General features: G+C 32.4%; 1 protein-coding gene across 1 annotated transcript in view; it reads left to right on the forward strand.

Moving 5' to 3' along the window:
* LOC127730822 (transcriptional protein SWT1-like) overlaps positions 1-20,462 on the forward strand; it is a 61,682-nt gene that overhangs the window by 13,931 nt on the left and 27,289 nt on the right. Inside the window, exons 2-7 of the mRNA XM_052239414.1 lie at positions 1,147-1,304; positions 3,911-5,654; positions 17,544-17,674; positions 18,374-18,415; positions 18,815-18,883; positions 20,222-20,303. Of these exons, the coding sequence (XP_052095374.1) occupies positions 1,173-1,304; positions 3,911-5,654; positions 17,544-17,674; positions 18,374-18,415; positions 18,815-18,883; positions 20,222-20,303 (2,200 nt within the window). The 5' untranslated portion in view covers positions 1,147-1,172. The remainder of the gene's footprint in view (positions 1-1,146; positions 1,305-3,910; positions 5,655-17,543; positions 17,675-18,373; positions 18,416-18,814; positions 18,884-20,221; positions 20,304-20,462) is intronic.

Here is a 20,462-nt window from a genome sequence, read left to right on the forward strand (position 1 = left end):
CGTCTGTTCGTTCGTCCATCTGTCTGTCCCGCTTCAAGTTAAAGTTTTTGGTCAAGGTAGTTTTTGATGAAGTTGAAGTCCAATCAACTTGAAACTTAGTACACATGTTCCCTATGATATGATCGTTCTAATTTTAATGCCAAATTAGAGTTTTGACCCCAATTTCACAGTCCACTGAACATAGAAAATGAAAGTGCGAGTGGGGCACCCGTGTACTATGGACACATTCTTGTTCTATATAATTAAACTCTTTTCAGCGGTCACCTAATGTTCGCACGAAATCATCATTTCACTTTTTAACAATGGTCATTTTCATGATTTTAATAGGCAAAATATCATCATGATGAAAAATATATGTTTTCAGTATCGAGGCCCAAATGAAAATCTAAACCCATTTGCAACCAAGATCGCGCAATAGGAGGTTGATTAGTAAATTTCTCTTGTGACTCTCCTTTCAGTTTCCATTGAAAAACGAATCATCGACTTAATTCTCCAGGAATTTTAACTATTTCAAATGTTATTTTCAAATTTAGAATGCTGGAATCCGCCATTTAATATTTGTCTGCTCGCACGAACGATAACTCTACCGATTGAAAAAACTAAAAGAATTTGCCCTGATCCCAGCCATGTACAATGTTGTAATTGGAATTTTTTCGGAACCTCATTTAAAAGGTCACCACTATTGTGCAGTCAATTTAAATACTTCCCATGAGTAACTGCTTAATACAGGTTTGACTGTATGTTTTATTTTGTATTAAGTCAAGTTTTTACATGCTAGCTACATCTACAAAAATGTAACAATGTACATGTCACAAGCTGCAGGAAGACATACAAGTTTTATCACCATTCTAAGAAATCCCATTTTGATTCTGAGCATACCAGTCTTTGATCTTACTCAGAAATGCTGTGTGCTTGGCAGAGGAGCAGCTAAAACCAATTTCTAAGTTTGAGTTGGCAAGCAGGCTACCATGAGACCACAAAATGGTTGACATATGTTGACCTATAGATGTCATTTGGATTTTTTTTTAGGTTGCTGTCATTGATGTATATATTTTGTGTATAAACTTTTGTTCTAAATGTAAAAACTGTTTAGTTTATGTGAATAAGAAAACAAATTACTCCTTAAACCCTGCTTGTATTTTTCAGAATGAGAACTTTTAGTTAATTTTGAAATGACAGATCCAAAGAAACCAGCATTGCCACATGGTTGGGTTGTGAAACAGTCTACATCATATCCTGACAGAGTGTATTTTTTCAATGTTAATACTGGTAACAGCACATGGCATCTTCCATCTGTAGACATTGTAAGTTAGATTTAATGTCTATGCATGGATTGATAGGTCCTTGAAAAATACTTTATAGACTTGAAAAAACTGTTGGAAAATTCCAGAGCCTTACTTTCTTAATATGATTCTCTCATGTTTTTGTCAGTTGTGAATTGAGTGTCAAATGGTTGGTTGTCTCTATTGAATAAATTCCCAACAGTGACATAACCAAGCAATATTTGTCTCCCTTGCAACCAAATCATGGACATGAGACTTAGGCATGCTGTTTTCAGCATCTGCGTCTGAAATTAAGTATACAGTTGTGTTTGTGTTGGTACATCTTTATGGAGATCGTTCGGCTCTACCCCCTTAGTCATTTTTTGTTGACTTTAAATTTTTTGCATAGTTTACATTTTCAAAATTATTATGAAGTCAGTATAAGGTGAACCACTAATGGTAAGTCAATGATAATTGATATGCAGTTGTAGAGTTATCACTATCTATTGACTTTAAACTTTTGCATAGTTTACATGTTAAATTTTGTTATAAGGTTAATTTATGTATATATATATACATGAACAAATTAATAAGTGCAATGATTAGGAATGGGTCATAAATTGTTTATAATTAATATAAAGGGATAAAGATCACTTCCCTTGGTCCTTGTCTTTTATTGTTCTTAGTTACCTTTGTTGCTCTGTATTTGGGATATTCACCCTTTTAAAATGTTTAAGCAGTATAAGAAATTTTAATCACCCCGGGGCCCTCTGGATCCAATATTCATGAATGAAATCAATACATTTTCTTCCCAAAATAAATTGGAATCAACTACCCCAACTGCATACATAATTTTATTTCAATGCACATGTACAATTGATCTAGACATAAAGCAATGAAGGGCTTAGCACCAAAAAAATATGTTTGTGTCCTGCCACCAGTCTTTTGGTATTTAAATTTTTTTTTATTACATGTATTATTTGTTTGTGTATCAACAAAGTACAGAAAAAATACATGTTTTCTCGAAGTCTGAACATCAACTTACATTAGTTTGCACATGCAAGATGGTTCATTTGTACCGGTAATTTTCAATGCTCTGACAAATTTTTCACTTGATTTTGGTCAAGCTTATTAAAAATATTTACTGAATAATCCATGGGAAAAAGGATTGAAAGTTTACTCAAACAACACAAAACTTTATTTCTTGAATAATTTTCTGGATGGGCAATCAAATTTAGGGTGAGTGATGAGCAGGCAGGAACCAGACATATTTTTTTGTTGGATTTATCTTGGTTTTTTATATTGCTCTCCCCATTTGTAGACATGGTAGAAGGTCGAAAGGTGACCTTAATTTGTCTGCTTTGGTTAACTGTTGTTGTGTGGTATCTGTCTTGTCATTAACCCCACATTGCCTTTATCATGTTTATTAGCTTATCTGATCAAAGGACCAATGTGAGGTACTTCCATCATTTTGTATCCTTTAATGATGTGTCCTTCATTTGTCTAATGAATTTTTAAAAATATTTCTTCTAAGTCTAAAACCACTGGGCCATTTGACCACAAATTGGGCAGCAGTTATTCTAGGGTTTTTAATGATCTAGAGGATCAACCAGCACAATGGCTGTGCTGTGTTTGGAAATAATAACATGAATAATAGGACATTAGGGTTCATCATATATAATCATGATAATGGTAATATTTATGGATTCTCAACTTTTAAATATTTGTTAAATTTGAATTCGGCATAAAAAGATACCCCTGGTAGGTACAAAAAAATAGGATAGATAAGGTTAGGCGAAATACAAGTATTTTTTTTATTTGGCCTTTCATAATTATAAAGGAAGAAAATAGATGAAGGTATGGTTGCTAATAAGACAGCTATCCACCAAAGTCCAAATGACATTGATTGGAGTTTTAAGAAAACTGGCCTCCAAAGAATTATAGCCAGAAAAAGTTTCCCAGCATGAAATTTTTGTCAAGATTTCCAAAATGATTGCCTCAAGACTTCTCCCCCACATATTTTTACACATGCATTTTTTGCTAACCTTAATTTGATTTGAAGTCAGTACATGCATATATATAAGATTAATTGTAAATAAAAGGGTTTGAATGAAGTTTTCCTAGCTCACCATCATGGTGTCTGGAAATATAAATGCTACATACCTTTTCAATGCTCAGAGTTGAGTTCAACAAGTTCTAAGTGAATACAGAATTTCATTTAAAATCCAAAACACCCCCAAAATACCTTCACTCTGTAAAAGTAAAGTAGCTTGTATGTTATTCAAGATTCCAATTTCTAGTTTGAAAACAAAACTTCTGCAATGTTAAACTAGCATAAATAATATAACCCATGGTTAAAAATTGATACAAACAATTGGAATGTGATATTCAGGAAATTAAATAACTATTTATGTGACTTATGTATGTGATTTATGCATGTACTGTCACAACAATGGTACTTTACAAATTCAAATAAGAACATTTTGTTAGATAAAATTATGTTTTATCCTATTAACACTTGGTAATTTTAGATTTTAGATGATATTGATCCCTTCAGAAAACCAGCCAATGTAATAAAATATCATAGAAAAATTGTATTTGTAACAGTACTAACTTATAACTTCATGCTTGTCAATGATATATTTCAGGCTCCTTACCAAAGTAATAATGTTCCAGAAAAAAGAACAAAATCTTGTTTATCAAAGCCTGGTGTTTCTCGACATCAGACGACAAAAAGTGTTTCTATTGCCCCTGAACCACAGTTTAGTCCTGAAGCAGATTCTCATGAACATAGTGATGATGATTTATTGGATCTTACTGATGAGGATGGAAAAGCCGAAAGTGAGGGACATAAACATCATATGGAAATCTTACATGGATCAGAAAGTCCAGTTCATACAAATATACCACATCAAAGTTTAATTCATCAAAGCCAGTCAGGTAGTGGTCAGTTATATGGGAAACCATATAGTTTTGATGACCAACTTGCTTCAATGCAAGATGTCGACATGAGAAAAGGTATTGTTCCACATTCATCCTATCAAAGGCCAATGCTGTCTCATTCTAGTCACACGAACTATCAACAAAGATCAGTGCCAAAAACTGAAAATACTCAGAAAAATTCACTACTTACTGCATCAACAGTAAGTGCTTCAGATTCTAGAAATTATTATCAACAAACTATTGTAAATGAGCCTTTACGGACTGATGATGATGCTGATGGAATTAGAAGTTTAAATAACAGGTCGTTATATCCATTACGATTACCAATAACACCTGACAATAGTTATAGTTTTGTACCCCGTACACCCAGTGAACAACCATCTTTGTCAGAAAGAGATTTATCATCTAGTTTCCAAACTCTTCCATCAGTTCATAGTAGTCTTTTGCCAGGATATCATCAGTATTCATCAACTCCAATTGAAAAACGAAATAATGTGCAAAACAAAGCAAATATTAGATATCCTGAGTCAAACAAACTATTTCAAGGCAATATGGATACAGATTTAAGAATTGAAAGAACTATCAAAAACGATATTGAAAATAAATCTGTTTTCAAACAAAAAACTTTAAATGAAGAGCGAAAAAGAAGATTGAGTGATTTGTGGACTTCACAGAAAGATGTCAAAAAAGTAAAATGTAGTAGTTCACCAAATAATACAGAAGAGTATTTGTTTAATGTAAAGTCAGATACTAATGAAGTCAATAATTTAATTCAAAGACCCAAAGTCCTTAGTGCTAATGATTTAAGACACAAAGTTTTAAAGAAACAAGAAAATCAACATAATAACATGCCTCAAGATTTACGAAATAAGGTGCTATCAAAGAAAGGTGTACAAAATTTTGTTCAACAAGAAACAGAAGTAAAAAATGTTAAATGGGAACCTGAAAATTGTGGTACTGACTTAAATAAACCATTCATTCCAAAGAAGAAAAGTTGTAAATCGGGAACAGAAACAGGTAAGAGTGATATTCGAAAAGTTGTGTCTCATGCAGAAAGCACAGGTTGTAATTTTTCTGATCTTAGATCTGAGGATGTTTTCCAGCGAGATCATTCTCCTGTAGACAGTGAGGAAAATAATAAAACAGATGTTCACATAGATCATGATAAACTATTGTCCATACAAACATGGATAGATAATTTACAGCCAGATGCTAGTTTTTGTGCTGAGGAGGAAGAATCTTCCTCTAAAAGGACATCCCCTGATTCTGGTGTGCTTAGTATAACATACAGTAATGACTTAGATAATCGTAGGATTGTTGTGGAGAAAGGGGCACAACCTTTGAAGACTGTAGATAGTGGTATATCATCTGTCAGTAACAACACTGTGTTCCAGCCAATTGTTGAACCATTGAGATCTTCACAGGTTTATCAGAACACCTGTTGGAAAGGTAACACTGTTTTACATTTCTTTCAAAGCTTAAGTTTAAATCTACTCTTTTTCTAATTTGGCTGAAATGGAACACTTTTATTAAATAGGGCTGAGCTTAGAAATAATGCTGTTTACAGTGTCTTCATGTAACTTGAAGATCTAGTTGAACATACATGACAACAGTACGGTAATACATGTATCTGAATATCTGTAACCTTTGGATTTTTATGTAAATGAACATAAAATGACAAGAAAAAGCTGTATCTGACAATCTATCAGATTGTCAAGTATGAAACAGGTACTAAAGTGTCATGAATAAATGGAGTGTGTTCTATTAATAGTTTAATGGATAAGCATGGAACAGTCTTAGTCTGTAAGTTGGTACATCTAATTATAACATCATGATTGATTGATTGATAATAGAGATCAGTTTTTATTGGTGGAGAGAACCATGACTTTTGGCAGGAAAACTAACAAATCCTTTTCATTTAAAATTAGGAGTCTAGCGCACCTGCCACATGTGGGGTTCCAACTTACGACCTCATTGTTGACAGACTAGTGATACAGAAGTTGAACTACTCAGACCACTTGGTCACCGAGGCCCCATAACATCATGAAATTTGATAATTAAATTAGTAAGGATTTTTTGCTACATGCAAAATTGTCCTTTAACCATGTTTAATTCTATGGCTTATATTACAAATTACAAAACATTCAAAACTAAATTAAAGTCAAGAGTTGAAGACAAATCATAATTACTTTTCAATCCATGGTACAAGTGTATAACATATAATATAAAACATATGTGAATTCCAACCCATCTACAAAAAACTGAGAGACTAAAATGACAATAATGAAATGCAAACTATTTGCTTATTCTACAGAATATACAGCTTCACTTAGGAACAGGTTTGGTCTTCTATAAACGAAAGTTCTATTAATGAATGTGATCTGTCACTGCATATAACAATGAATAAGTTTAGAGGTTACATTCTGTCAACTGCTAAAAAGTTCCCATTATTTTTTTCTAATTATATCACTGATACGAACTGTCAACATTGGTCAATGGCTATGCATATATGGGAAAGTTCTTAAAGTATTAAAATATGATTTTAATATTGTAACGTTCCAGGGTTTTCGAGTCAGGATACCCGTGTTACTTATGTGGGCCTCTGGTGAAGGAAGTAATAATAAAAGCCATAATGGAAGTTCATAAATTGTAATATCTTCTGCTTCAGTAATATGCAATACAACAAAGACAGTGGTTCATAAAACACATGAAAAGAGATATATATTATAATAAATATAGGTGCATTTGTCCCTAAAGGCTTAATAGTAGTTCATATTAGCACTCGGTGCAAGACAATTTAGTTGGTGCACAGAAAATAATTTGGGACCCTGCTTGGTGCAGGTTATATATATATAGTTGACCTGATAATTTCATAAGGATAAATAAAAGACTAATAAGTAAATATTTAGAAGCTTTCTCTTGAATAAAAATACTTTTTCACCAAGTAATTTCACTTGGTGTAGCACCCAGCAAATCTGCTTGGTGCTAGCCAAAATAAAAACACCGACTACACAGCTTGGTGCAATACTGCAGACGACTGAGTTTTAGGATAGCCTCCGATTAGTGAATTAAAATATTTTTTTATTTTTTATTCTCGGAATAGATATTTACCAATTTCTATCCAAAACTAATATGTTTCTGCGTCATTTTTACAGCATTTACAATGTTTTGCTTGGTGCAATATTATTGTTTTCTAATATTTAGAAACAGTGAACTTTCTGCATGTGAGGTGAAAAGCCTACTCGGTGCACGCAAACTTGCTATATATACTTTTGGCTCCGCCCACAAATGACGTAATACACAAGAAATACACAACGTAAAGAATGGCGCCGAAAAGTGAAAGTAGTGGACAAATGCACCTGTAAAAGAAGATGATACATCGATTGAATAGCATCTTTTAATAGATTTTAACCAGGTAAACCACTCCTTTCATAAAAATACAGTACGAGGTGTATCCGGAGACATCTGCATGGACAAGTGTGGAACGGAGGCCACAACTAGAAAAATACATGTTTTACAAGTTTTAGTTCATGACATGAGGCCAATGACCAGAGCGTAACAATATGACGTTATTCTTTTGCTTTGAAAACAAAGCCATGTTCTAATTCGAATAAAACATGGGCTGCACAAAGTGCACATGATTGAAGTCACAATTGAAATTGCAACGTCAGATCAAAATGGACATTTGTGTTGGTGTTGCTCGCTAAGAAATTAAATAAAATCATTCTAAAAGTAAGTTTACATGTATCTGTGTATTTTTTATCGTGAAACGGTTATTTTTTTATATCGTTTTGGCTTCTTCAATTCAAAATGGCTGCCTTTCGAACGTGTATTATAGAGAATAAAAGTTGTAACGCACGATATAAAGATATTGACAAATATAATGTTTACCCATGTTAAAATGAGCATAGAGCATGGAATAAAAGTATTATTTCTGAATTAAATCAGACATCTGGCATTTGTTTCACTACAAAGTTCATTAAGCAGTTCTGCAGTCATTGATTCTTCCTAATCATGCTAATTATCATAAAAATAAAATAATACACTATAGTAAAAATATTGTCAAATTTTCAGTCCTAAAAAGGATACAATATTATATACAAACTAGTCAGATCTCTTGTCAAAAATAAAATGTTACTCCCAATTTCAAGGCTGTATGATGACAATTAAGGACAATTGAGGCATTGCATGTAGTACTCTAAGGATTTTTTATGGAAAGATGTTCATTTGAAAGCTTGACCCATATCAGTGTTAAATTTAACTCATCCATTGTTCCTTCCAGCACGTGACATTATATTACATATACAATACCCTTAGAATGCTTTTTTCTTTTTGTTTTGTCAAGGATTTTTTAAAGCACCATCTATCTGTCCTACAGTATACTTTGGAATTTGATTGAATAATATGCAGTTATTAACCCTTACGTTGAGATGTGCATTTATAACTTAATTCGCCTATTTGTGGTGAATAACTCCAGAGTTATTTGCAAAAACTTAAATAAAAATCATTAACAAAAATCATTTACAATTGTTGTGAGCACAATTTCTCCTACAGTTTATTTTGAAATGCCATGACATTTTAAGAAGCTGGTTTATCTCCATTTGGAGATTTTATTTTGACCATATGAATTTTCAGAGTTATTTAACATTAGTCGTCAAAAATCAGATTATTGTCAGAATTTGTAAGCATGTTACTCATACTGTTTTTACTTGCATTGCCAAAGGTAATAACAGGTCTAGTAACAGCTTGACTCTGCCTGTATGTCCATTTGTCTGTCTGTCTGTCCCGAAAGACCTTCTATGAAAAGGAATGATTTAATATTTAGTCTGCAGTTTGATAATCGTATGTTGTAGCGAGTAAAGAATTTTTACATTTGCCATGCAGCCACTTCCTGTTCACCGATATTTTGAAAATTTACAACACTCATTATAAAATTTTCGTCATATTTTTTTTTGTCTTTAATGAAAGAAATTGTATGCAGCAACACACGTCCAGACTCAGTATTGGTCTTGTTCTTTATAGAATCGAACGAAATTGTAATTATACATAATTGAATCAAAACTGAAAAAAAATGTGTGTTTCCCCAACTCAACATTGCCTAACCATGCTAACCGACCATTAAAAATGTTGTGACTAAAAATGTTTTGTAATTTGGACAACATTATTTTTTTGAAACCAACATGGAAAATGGTCAAAATTTCCTGATAATGCTCTGAACATTATTTTGGACAATTTGCACTTGTTCCCATTTACTTCTGTTGCTATTCAATTATTCAAAACATGAAAAAATATTGATTTTAACAAATTAAAATGACTAGGAATGGCATGTGAAACAGTGAAGAATCTATTTTTTGTTGACAGTTTCCAAAGATAACAAAGATATCTGAGCAAAGTCTATTAGATAAGATTATATAATAAAATAAGTATTAATCTTGTAGCCAAGGAAAAAGAGTCTATTGGGGAAATAAGTATTTATTAATCTGGTAGCCAAGGAAAAGGTTCATTTTAGGTTGCACTTTGTAAATACAGCTGTTTCACAAGCCACGCCTCTTTTGGGGAGATATATAATATTCATAGATATTTTGTTTTGTTAACGTACTGGTTCCCAGATATGATCTCTGTGTTTCATCTCATAGAGACATAACTTGGGAATGTTACCAGTATAGAAACACATGGTAGCGGCAAAAATTTAATTCTGAGGAAGACCCAAATTGAAGGTAGGGGTAGTACAGAATTTTAGTATAAGTTTAAACTCTTAGAAGTTTGGGGCATATAAATGTTGAAAATATGCCGCACAGCCCTATATTTTGACCTTTGAATAAAATAGTATACACATATTGACTGGGTATGAGGGTAAAAGCAAGTTTGTTGTCCCTGAGATACCAACTATTGCTCGAGGCGAAGCCGAGGTCAATAGTTAGTTTCAAAGGGACAACAAACTTGCTATTACCCTCATAACCAGTCATTAAGTGTTTTATTATACCGAACAAAACAACTTTCTAAAAAGACTACATACACCACTTGAAAAAAAAAATGATCACATAGACATGTACAACATGAACTATCAGGTTTTTTTCCCTGTGTGGTATTTGTCAATAATCTATTTACTGTAATCAAGACCAGGAATCCTTGTGTAAAAATTCCCGTGCATCTGATAAACATTAGCTAAAATATTTTACCGTACACCAAAGCAATCCCAGATTATGAAGACGACGACAGACCAATACCATACATTACATGTTTTAGTTCTTGAAATATGTCTCGTAGATTTTCTTTTTCAATTGCTTCTGGTAAGTAATATATTAATTTGAAATTACGACAGATACATACAGATTATAACGTTTACGATATTTCAGAGTTTAACGTTGCCAAGCGCACAAATCCAAGCAGAATAGTCGATGACGTCATTGTTGTCCAATGAAAAATTAGTTTGAAAAAGTACGGGAAATATGTTTATAAAACTATTGACCGGGGTAATAGTCTTTGAAACTATTGACTGGCAAATAGTCTGTGGAATGAAATAGCACAAATATTTCATTCTTTTTTATATAGAAAAAACATACTGAGGTATAATAATATTATACACCTATTGACTGGGTGTGAGGGTAATAGCAAGTTTGTTGTCCCTGAGATACCAACTATTGCTCGAGGCAAAGCCGAGAGCAATAGTTGGTATGCGAAGGGACTACAAACTTGCTATTACCCGCACAACCAGTCATTAGGTGTTTTTATTATACTGAACAACACAGACATTAAGTGTTTTTATATACCAAATTAACTAATTTTCTAAAAGTGTACATATATCATCTGAAAGAAAAGAAAAAATGTCACATAACTTGACATGCACAAGATGAACTATACGTTTTTTTTTTTATAGTTCTTCTTGTATTTGTAAATATTTTATTAATTGCAATCAAGACTAGAAATACTTGTGTTAAATTTTCCATGCATATGATAAATTTAAGCTAAAGTACACCAAACGCAAATTCGCTTTTAGAATACGACGACCGAACCCATATTATGAATAAGGTACTATATTTTAGATCTTTAAAAAATGCGCGCGAAGATTTTCTCACTTTTATAATTGCTTCTTGTAAGTGAAATTACTATCGACACAAACTGATTATACTGTTTACAATATTAGAGTTTGACGTTGCCAAGCAAAATAGTCAATGACATCATTATTGTCCAATGAAAAATAAGCATGAAAAAGTACGGGAAAGATGATTATGAAACTATTAACCGGGGTATACGTAATAGTCTTTGAAACTATTGACTGGCAAATAGTCTGTGGAATGAAATAGCACAACTATTTCATTATTTTTTATATAGAAAAAACATACTGAGGTATAATAATATACAATTATAGCCTTTGTATGAGGTCGATACAAGGATATATTGACCTGAAAGAAGTATATTGACTGAGGACGAAGTCCGAGGTCGATATACTTCTTTGGGTCGATATATCCTGTATTGACCTCATACATAGGCTATAATTGTTATATTATTAATTTCCGACCATATTTGTATTAAAATCGTCATTTGATTTTGTTGAAATTTTATAGATATCATATTGTCTCCTAGACAATAACAACATATTAGTTGTTATTTCATTTACTTTTTATGTTGTTTTTTTTTTTACATCATATGTATTTGAAGATTTTTTCTTCTTCAAATAATCAATCATAGATATTTTTCTACAAATCTTTTAACAATATCATGAAATTCATTACATGACGTCACAAAGTATATCGGTTTTTAGATATTCTAAAAATAACCGTGCAATATGCTTTTTGCTATGCAATATGCTTTTTGCTATCCGCCGTTTTCTACATACCTTCGAAAATATAGTTTAACATGTGACTATCCCTGAACGAATCAAATAAGTTAAAATATACGAATTAATAATATTAGTGCATATTAACTTTCTGTTCTAGGATATAATTTTTTACGAAACTGCATAGTAAAAGTGGCACAGTTTTAGCCGCAAAGGGAGTTCATATGGGAAATTGCATTGTCTATATTTACAGAATTGCAACCTTTAAATTGTTATGTGTAAAGAACACAAAGCAGATATTAGACATAATAGGGGAAAGCAGTATTTAAACATTTTTTCTATCAGAAGGACTTTTGAAAAGAGGACATGACAGTTCAAGTTCTTGAACAAATTTATGAAAAATCTGCAAATTAAAGTAATGCATTGAAGCATAGTGGACGCAAAGACTAAATTTATACAATTAGGTAATTTGGGGTCAACATTAGTAAAAAAGGAGAATAACTTTGAATTATCTGATTACAAATACTTTGACTTTCATTCATAAAAAGATATTATGTTGTCATGTTATTGAGACCAGACGTCCAATTATTAATTATTTAAATGTATAACATCTTAATGATTGTGAAAGTGACATGTCTACCATGTAATTTAGAATCGAAAGATAATCAAGAAACAGAAGAAGGCCAGTGGCCGAAAGGTCCTATAAAATGGTTTAATTACTACACTAATGTAATATGTGTTTTCTATTAGAATTTCTAAACAAGAATAAAATCTTCTATGCAAGTTATCATTGGACAAGTCCAATATTGTATCTACATGTAGACCTGCATTGCTGGATGCCATTGATTGAGGTAACATGTATACTGAAGGATAACTGATCATTCCCTATCATTTTTGATGAACATTTTATTTTACAGTGAGCATGATTGGTGTTGTAAAATTTCAAACTTTCTGCAAACAGAAGTGGCTGCATGGTAGATTTAAAATTTCTTACACGTTCAACATTATCAAGCTGCAGACCTAATATATATCCTATCTATCCATAGAAGCCAAGAAAAGTTTGATGAAAATTTTCATTTGTACAATGAGTGCTGTAAAATTTCAAAAATATTGGCAAATAGGATGTTGCTGCACTGCAGCTGCTAAAACTGGTTACACACTACAATAATTTAGGCCTTCTTTTACTTTAGGGGTCCAATCCATACAAATCTATACTAAACTATGCTTAACCCTAAACCTTACCCTAACCCATACCCTAACCCATACCCTAACCCATACCTAACCTTAACACTAACCCTAACCCTAACCGAGAATATCCCATAACCATAAATGAACCCTAACCCTAAAGTAAAATGACCATAATTTATCAAGCTGCAGACCAAATATAAATTATTCCTGTCAATAGAAGCCAAGAAAAAATTGAGGAAAATTTTCCTTGTACAATCGTGTTGTAAAATTTCAAACTACAATGTAATGGCAACCAGGAAGTGGCTGTAAGTGGATGTTAAAACTGCTTAAACACTACAACTCAACATTATCAAGCTGCAGACCAAATATAAAATCATTTTCTTTCATGGATGCCAAAGATTTTTTTAGCTGCAAGCATTTTTTTTTGTAAAGTTCTGCATGGAACAGAATATAGTCAAGAGTTTTCTTCAATAGTGAACAACTTACAAGAGTCCATCAATGGTAAATTGAGTTGTTTCCTTGTAATGAATGGAATAATTCTGTATCCAAATCATTTGTTGTAAGCTATTTTTCATTTGAAACACAATTAACCTATGGAAAACAAATTATTTCCATCCCTATTATGTGAATAAAATCTTTTTTATACCAATACTTTGACGGAAATTCTAGCCAACAGAATTGACTTTAATATGAATAAAAAATGCAATTTGATAGTAAGGCTAAATCATAAAGCTCAACTTAAACACTAAATAGAGGTAAAGTCAACCATTTAAGTCTATTACCAAATAAAAGTGTTTTTTTTTTTTTCTACTCAAGATCATCTGACAAATTTTATTTTTGATATAAAGTAAGAAGATGTGGTATGCATGATCACCAATGAGACAACTCTCTACCATAGACCAATTGACCTGGAAGTAAGCAAAACTTGTCTTCCTTGAGGCTGAATATGACTGCATTTTATACATCTATGACGTAGCACTGGGCAGCAGGAATATTGTACATCAGTTAAAGATGTATTTTGGTGCTACTTCTTAAGATGTCAGATATTGGGTAACTTAATTGTCAATGGTTTTAGAATTAAAAAAAGTACATGTAAATTGTATGAATATTTTACAGCATGTATACATTATAAATGGGATGGCACAGTATTTAAAGATGACCATCTTAAAAAAATATATATCAGAAAGGTGGTCAAACAGAATTGATGCTTTATTTCTATTACAGTATATATATCTATGGTCATGGGTGGTTGACTTGACCATGACAAGAGGCTACCAGAGGATATGTTTTCCTTGTCTACTGCTTTGAATAGCTCATAATTTTAAGCCTTAATTGATCTTGAAGTACAATCTTTAATTTCTTTGTGTCATCCAAGTGAAAACTATATTAAAATATGCTTCTCAATCACAGAAAACACATGTCTATCATAACACTCATATTTCTATTAAGAATGCTAATTATAACTGTTCTCAGTTCTTGGTTTGACTGGTCAAAAACAACTGTTCAGGTGTTGGCTTATTGCCACTCTGTCCAATAAAAGGTTTTCATGGTTATTAGTCATACTTGAGTGAATATCACCTCAAACCAACTTTTGAAAAGAATTTAAATCTTAGAAAAGACTGCCTGTTCAGATGTTGTGCTGAGGGATATCAACATACAACAAAATGTCTACTGCTTGCTACATATGTCTCTGCTTACGCAAAGGTTTACAGATTAATGGTAGGATACAAACTTTTGTAGGGTCATCTTTTTACATAGATTAGGTGAAATTAAATGTCAATCTGACAACAACTGAATAAGAAACAGCATCTGTTTATATATAGTGTTATGACTGGATACAAACTCACTGTTAATTTAACATATTAATACATTGTATCCGGGGCTCAAAAAGGGTATATACTATATATAGTAATATATAAAGTATATTATAATTATTGTATGGCGTTCTAAACTAGGTGTTATGAAGCGTAAATGTTTTATTCATATAGTCTAGAAGAGCTGGGATGTAAAATAGTTATCCCACTCGGACTTGGTGTGTCAGTGTAAGATCACCCCGGAGGCCGGAGGGTGATCTTACACTGACACACCGCTTCTTCATGGGATAACTATTACTGAATCTTACTCTGGACAAACATAATTGTACCCTTGACTTTATCATGTTAATTACCTGGGCAAGAATCTTTGTTCTTGTTTGTACAAATTCCTTTATTATTGAACAGTAGATCTAACCTGTTTACTATACAGACATAGGGATAACAATCAAGTGGTGACGGTGTAAACTATTTGTATAAAACTTTATATTTCAGAAGGTAGAAGACCTTGATGCTTCATACCTTTTATACAGATACATTATATTACGAAGTTTCTGTCTGTCAAATGTCCATTGTCCTTGACCTCATATTCATGGTTCAGTGACTGTTTGAAAAAAAAATGCAGTTTTTTTGTCAAAGGAAATACTCACTTATTATGAGTAATAGTATAACTATATTTGGTAAATGGATTCCTTGCACGGTCTACATGTCCGTCAGGTAGGGTTTATCTTGACCTTGACCTCATTTCAAGGTTAAAGTATATGGTCAAGTCCTTATCTCAGATACTATAAGCATTAGGTCAACTATATTGGGTATATGGAATGATTGTAAGGTGTACATGTCAGACTGGCAGGTTTCATCTGTCCTTGACCTCAATTTCATGGTTTATTGGACAATGTTTAGTTTTTGTGGTTTGGATCTATTTCTCAATAGGTCAATTATATTTGGTGTATGGAATGATTTTAAGGTGTCAATGATAAGTTTCATAATTTTGTTAGTTTATCAGATACTATAAGCAATAGGTCAACTATATTTGGTGTATGGAATGATTGTAAGCCGTACATGTCTGTCTGGCAGGGTTTATATGAACTTGACCACATATTCATGGTTAATTGGTCAATGTTAAAATTTTTTGGTTTATTTTGTTTCTTGGGTACTATTAGTGATAGGATCACTACATTTGGTGTATGGAATGATGTGTAAGGTTCACATGTCTGTCTGGCATGGTTCATCTCTCCGGCACCTAATTTTCATAGTTTATGTGACACTTGTAGTAAAACCTTCATATTACAGACTTTCATGTTGTACTGTTACACCACAGTCCCAGGTTAGGGGGAGGGTTTGTTCCAACAAACAAGTTTAACCCCGCCAAATTTATATATGTGTCTGTCCCAAGTCTGGAGCCTGTAATTAAGGGGTTGCCGTTTTTCGTTGATTGTTTCTAAGGGGAGGGTTAGCACCTTTAAACATGTTTAGCCCTGCCACATTCTGTATGTGCCTGTTTCAAGGCAGGAGCCTGTAATTCAGTGGTTGTTGTTTGTTGCTGTTTATGATATTTGCTTTTTGTTCATTGTTTTGTACATAAATTAGGCCATTGGTTTCCTTGTTTGAATTGTTTTACATTTGTCATTTCCGGGCCTTTTATAGCTGACTATGTAGTATTAGTTTTGCTCATGTTGAAAGCCGTACAGTGACCTATAGTTGTAAACTTCTATGTCATTTGGTCTCTGGTGGAGAGTTGTCTCATTGGCAATCAAACCACATCTTCTTATTTTTATATTTCAACATGAATTCAATGATAAGTAAAACAGGCGAGACATTTCAGTGTGTGCACTCTTGTTTATTCTCCAGACTACAATAGTGGAGGGGAGGGACAGTATTCTCCTTAATATATGTTTGTTCGTCTACCATCAGGTATTCTTCAATGTGAAGCAGCCCAACAATACAAACAACAAATAGACATCTAGAGTACAACAGTCTTTAACAATAGACAGATGTACAGATCTATACAATATGTTAAACCCTAAATTGTCAGGAGTTTATGAAAGATGTGAATGAATTAAACAGAACCAATGAAGGATCAAGAGTTAAATCCCAATTCTCCAAATAAACTTTTCTGCGATTTCCGAGTCAGGTCCTATGATATGAGAAAAATAAAGATATTTCTGGTCAAGTTTGAATTTGACGTAAGTCTCATATTTATTTGCATATTAAAAAATGTGTTGGTATACTACATATACATTGGTGAGCAGCAATCTATGTTCAATCTATGTTCAATCTATGTTCAATCTATGTTCAATCTATGTTCAATCTATGTTCAATCTATGTTCAATCTATGTTCAATCTATGTTTAATCTATGTTCAATCTATGTTCAATCTATGTTCAAGAATGGCATCTACTTTTACTTTTGAATCAAACATACATGACAGAAATTCTCAGAACATGGATGACTTTTAATGTCACCTAAATTTCATCACATTTATGAATTAATGTGTATTCCTGTCATTTTAACTATTTATATTTTTGTGATTCCAGTAGTTAATTTGTACCTTACATTATAGGGGTTCATGCACAAGGTGTAGCAATAGATCATACTAGAGATATCATGGACATGGAGATAGATGATATCCAGAATAATCTGACAGAAGAAGACAACAGACCCGTGGAGGATATGGAAGTAACAGATATAGTTGTATGTTATTTTATTTATAAAATTTTGGTTTTAGTTTTTCCCTTCCAATTGCACATTTCTGTTACGACTATTTTTTCAATTCAAACTCATGTAAGTGACTTGTAGAGGGAGTAACTAATTCCTGGTCAAGCACTGTACATATCTGATAAATAGACAGGTGTATTATGTGATAGAGGATGAAGTCGGTGTTAATAGTTATTTAAAATACTGGAACTTATCCTTGGGAAATATCTTTATTGCCTTCTTAGTTGAAACCAGAATAATAAAAAAAAAAACAATCCATTTTCCAGTCTACAAGACATTAGGTCTTTATCCCTTCCTGTTTGAAACCCATATAAAGAAATTTAATTACCTGGTTTACAAAATATTATGTATTTATTTTTGCTGCAATTTCTGTTGAAGATGGCAGCTGAAATGTTCCTGTTATTGGTCATACTTTTTTGTGCTTTCTGCAATTTTAAATGTTACACCATTCACAATGTAAAAGTGGCAAAACTAAAATACTACTGAGCATACACCCTTGCTTATTCAATTGGGAATTCAATAAGCTGATTAATATCTTTGCAAGCTATAAAAACAATAGACAATTTTGATTTTCAGGACATCTCTCAACTTATGGCTGGTTTTTCCTTACATTAATTTGTCAAAGTTTTTAATTTTGAATTTTTTAAATAGGAGTGGTATTGGTTTTTTTTGTAGGTGAAAGAAGTCAGAGCAACTTTGAAAAACCGATCTACTGAGGTAAGATTTGATTATTGGTTTTACACATGGATTTACATGAGATAATAATATCATGAAGTACTTGGATATAACCACAAAGTGAAAACAGCAGTTTTAGTGTGGTTCTTCATCTCAATTGTTTCTTAAAGATCTTTAGCAATATATTTCTTAAAGTTATCACTTTTTACTGCCAGAATATCCATAGCATTGATGTGTGTGGCACTCCTTAATATTGATCTATAACTGCTGCATAACTTCATAATGAATATGCGGTTATTTTTTTTTTTTCATTTTATTGTTTTCTAACATTTTTAACAATTAGGAATTTCTCTGTTTTACAGTTTCTAACTGTCTAGTCTATAAGAATGAATACACTTAAGTATTATTTTTATAATATATAACATTGTTTTGTTACTTCAGGTTGTAGGAATGTTAACTGAGATGATTTCAGAAGATACCAAAGTGACTTCCAAGTACCAGTCTCACAGGGTAGGCACTAAAGAACCCTTGTAATAACCCTTCAAGGGGTCTGTAGGTGGTTTGTTGCAAGGCAAAATATTTTCTGTCCCTTAGCAAGCATATCCTGATTTTCCAGTGACTCCAAATTTCCTGCCTTTTATACAGTGAACCTACTTTGAATAACCTGTCAATCATATTAATTGTTAATCCCTTCTTGTCCTGAATGTGCATGAAGTATTTACACCTGGCAAGCAACAACCAATCATTCACAGGGTAGGTAAGATCAATTGTCAGTAAAACTACCTCATACTCATCTCACAGGGTAGGTAAGAACAATTGTCAGTAAAACTACCTCATACTCATCTCACAGGGTAGGTTAGAACAGTTGTCAGTAAACCTACCTCATACTCATCTCACAGGGTAGGTAAGAACAGTTGTCAGTAAAAGTACCCCATACTCATCTCACAGGGTAGGTAAGAACAATTGTCAGTAAAACTACCTCATACACCTTTCGCAGGGTAGGTAAGATCAATTGTAAGTAAAACTACCTCATACTCATTTCACAGGGTAGATGCAGTGATCAGTAGCTATACCTCATACAGATACTACTCTTAGAAGGTATGTGTAATCACTACCTCATACACATCTCAAAAGGTACAGGTTCTCATCTACAAGGTAGATGTAGTGATCAGTAACTGCCTCATACTGGTACAACTCTCAAGAGGGTAGGTATAATTACTAACTCATACTCATCTCACAAGGAACAGATACTCATCCAAGAGCTAATTGTAAAAAAATTTGAGAGCATATACTCATATCCCAACCTTTTTGATAAAGTTCATGTTCTTCAATCTGTAATGGTCTGTGTAGTGTAAGGACTATTGTTTGTCTTTTTCCTTTTGACAATGGTGTTTTCTGTCTTTCTTTTACTATAGGTATCTTCTCCCCATTTTTTCATTAGTATTTATATTTCATTGTTTTGAAAAAAGAACTTTTTTTAGATAAGAGTGGCCCCTAATATAGGGGCCAGACAATTGCAATCTGAAGAAGTTTTAAAGTTTTAAAATAAAGGGGTTTAAATTTCACAATGTCAGAGGCTAATTTTTATTTTCATGTTTTTCTTGTCATTGATTCTAAAGTTCCTTTAAAATCAAATTTATGCAAATGATATTATCACAATTCTGTCTGAATTGGAAAATTATTGGAAATATACCAATACGAAAATTTTGCATTTCACAGTATTTAAACTTATTTTTAAGTGAACTACAGATAATTTCTTGTGATGACAATTATATAGAGCAGTATTTATGAATTTGAAGTCTATGAAAATACCTATGTACAATTTTGTAATTTAGATTTTTTTTTCAGGGTTTATTTATAGTTATAGATACCAATGTTTTAATTGGAAACTTAAGCTATATTCAAGACCTGAGAGATAGAAATATTCCTGGTGAGTTGAAAAAAGTAAATGGTTTCATTGAAGTACAAAAGCATAAACAGACTTGATAGGATGAATTTGTTAATAAACTTTCAAACAATATTTACTTTTTGTAAAATTTTATCCTCTAGATGTGTATTTTGGTTAATTCAAGATATTGGGTTGCTGTCT

The sequence above is a fragment of the Mytilus californianus genome, unplaced genomic scaffold (genome assembly GCF_021869535.1).
Source record: "Mytilus californianus isolate M0D057914Y unplaced genomic scaffold, xbMytCali1.0.p SCAF_2, whole genome shotgun sequence".
Classification (NCBI taxonomy): domain Eukaryota; kingdom Metazoa; phylum Mollusca; class Bivalvia; order Mytilida; family Mytilidae; genus Mytilus; species Mytilus californianus.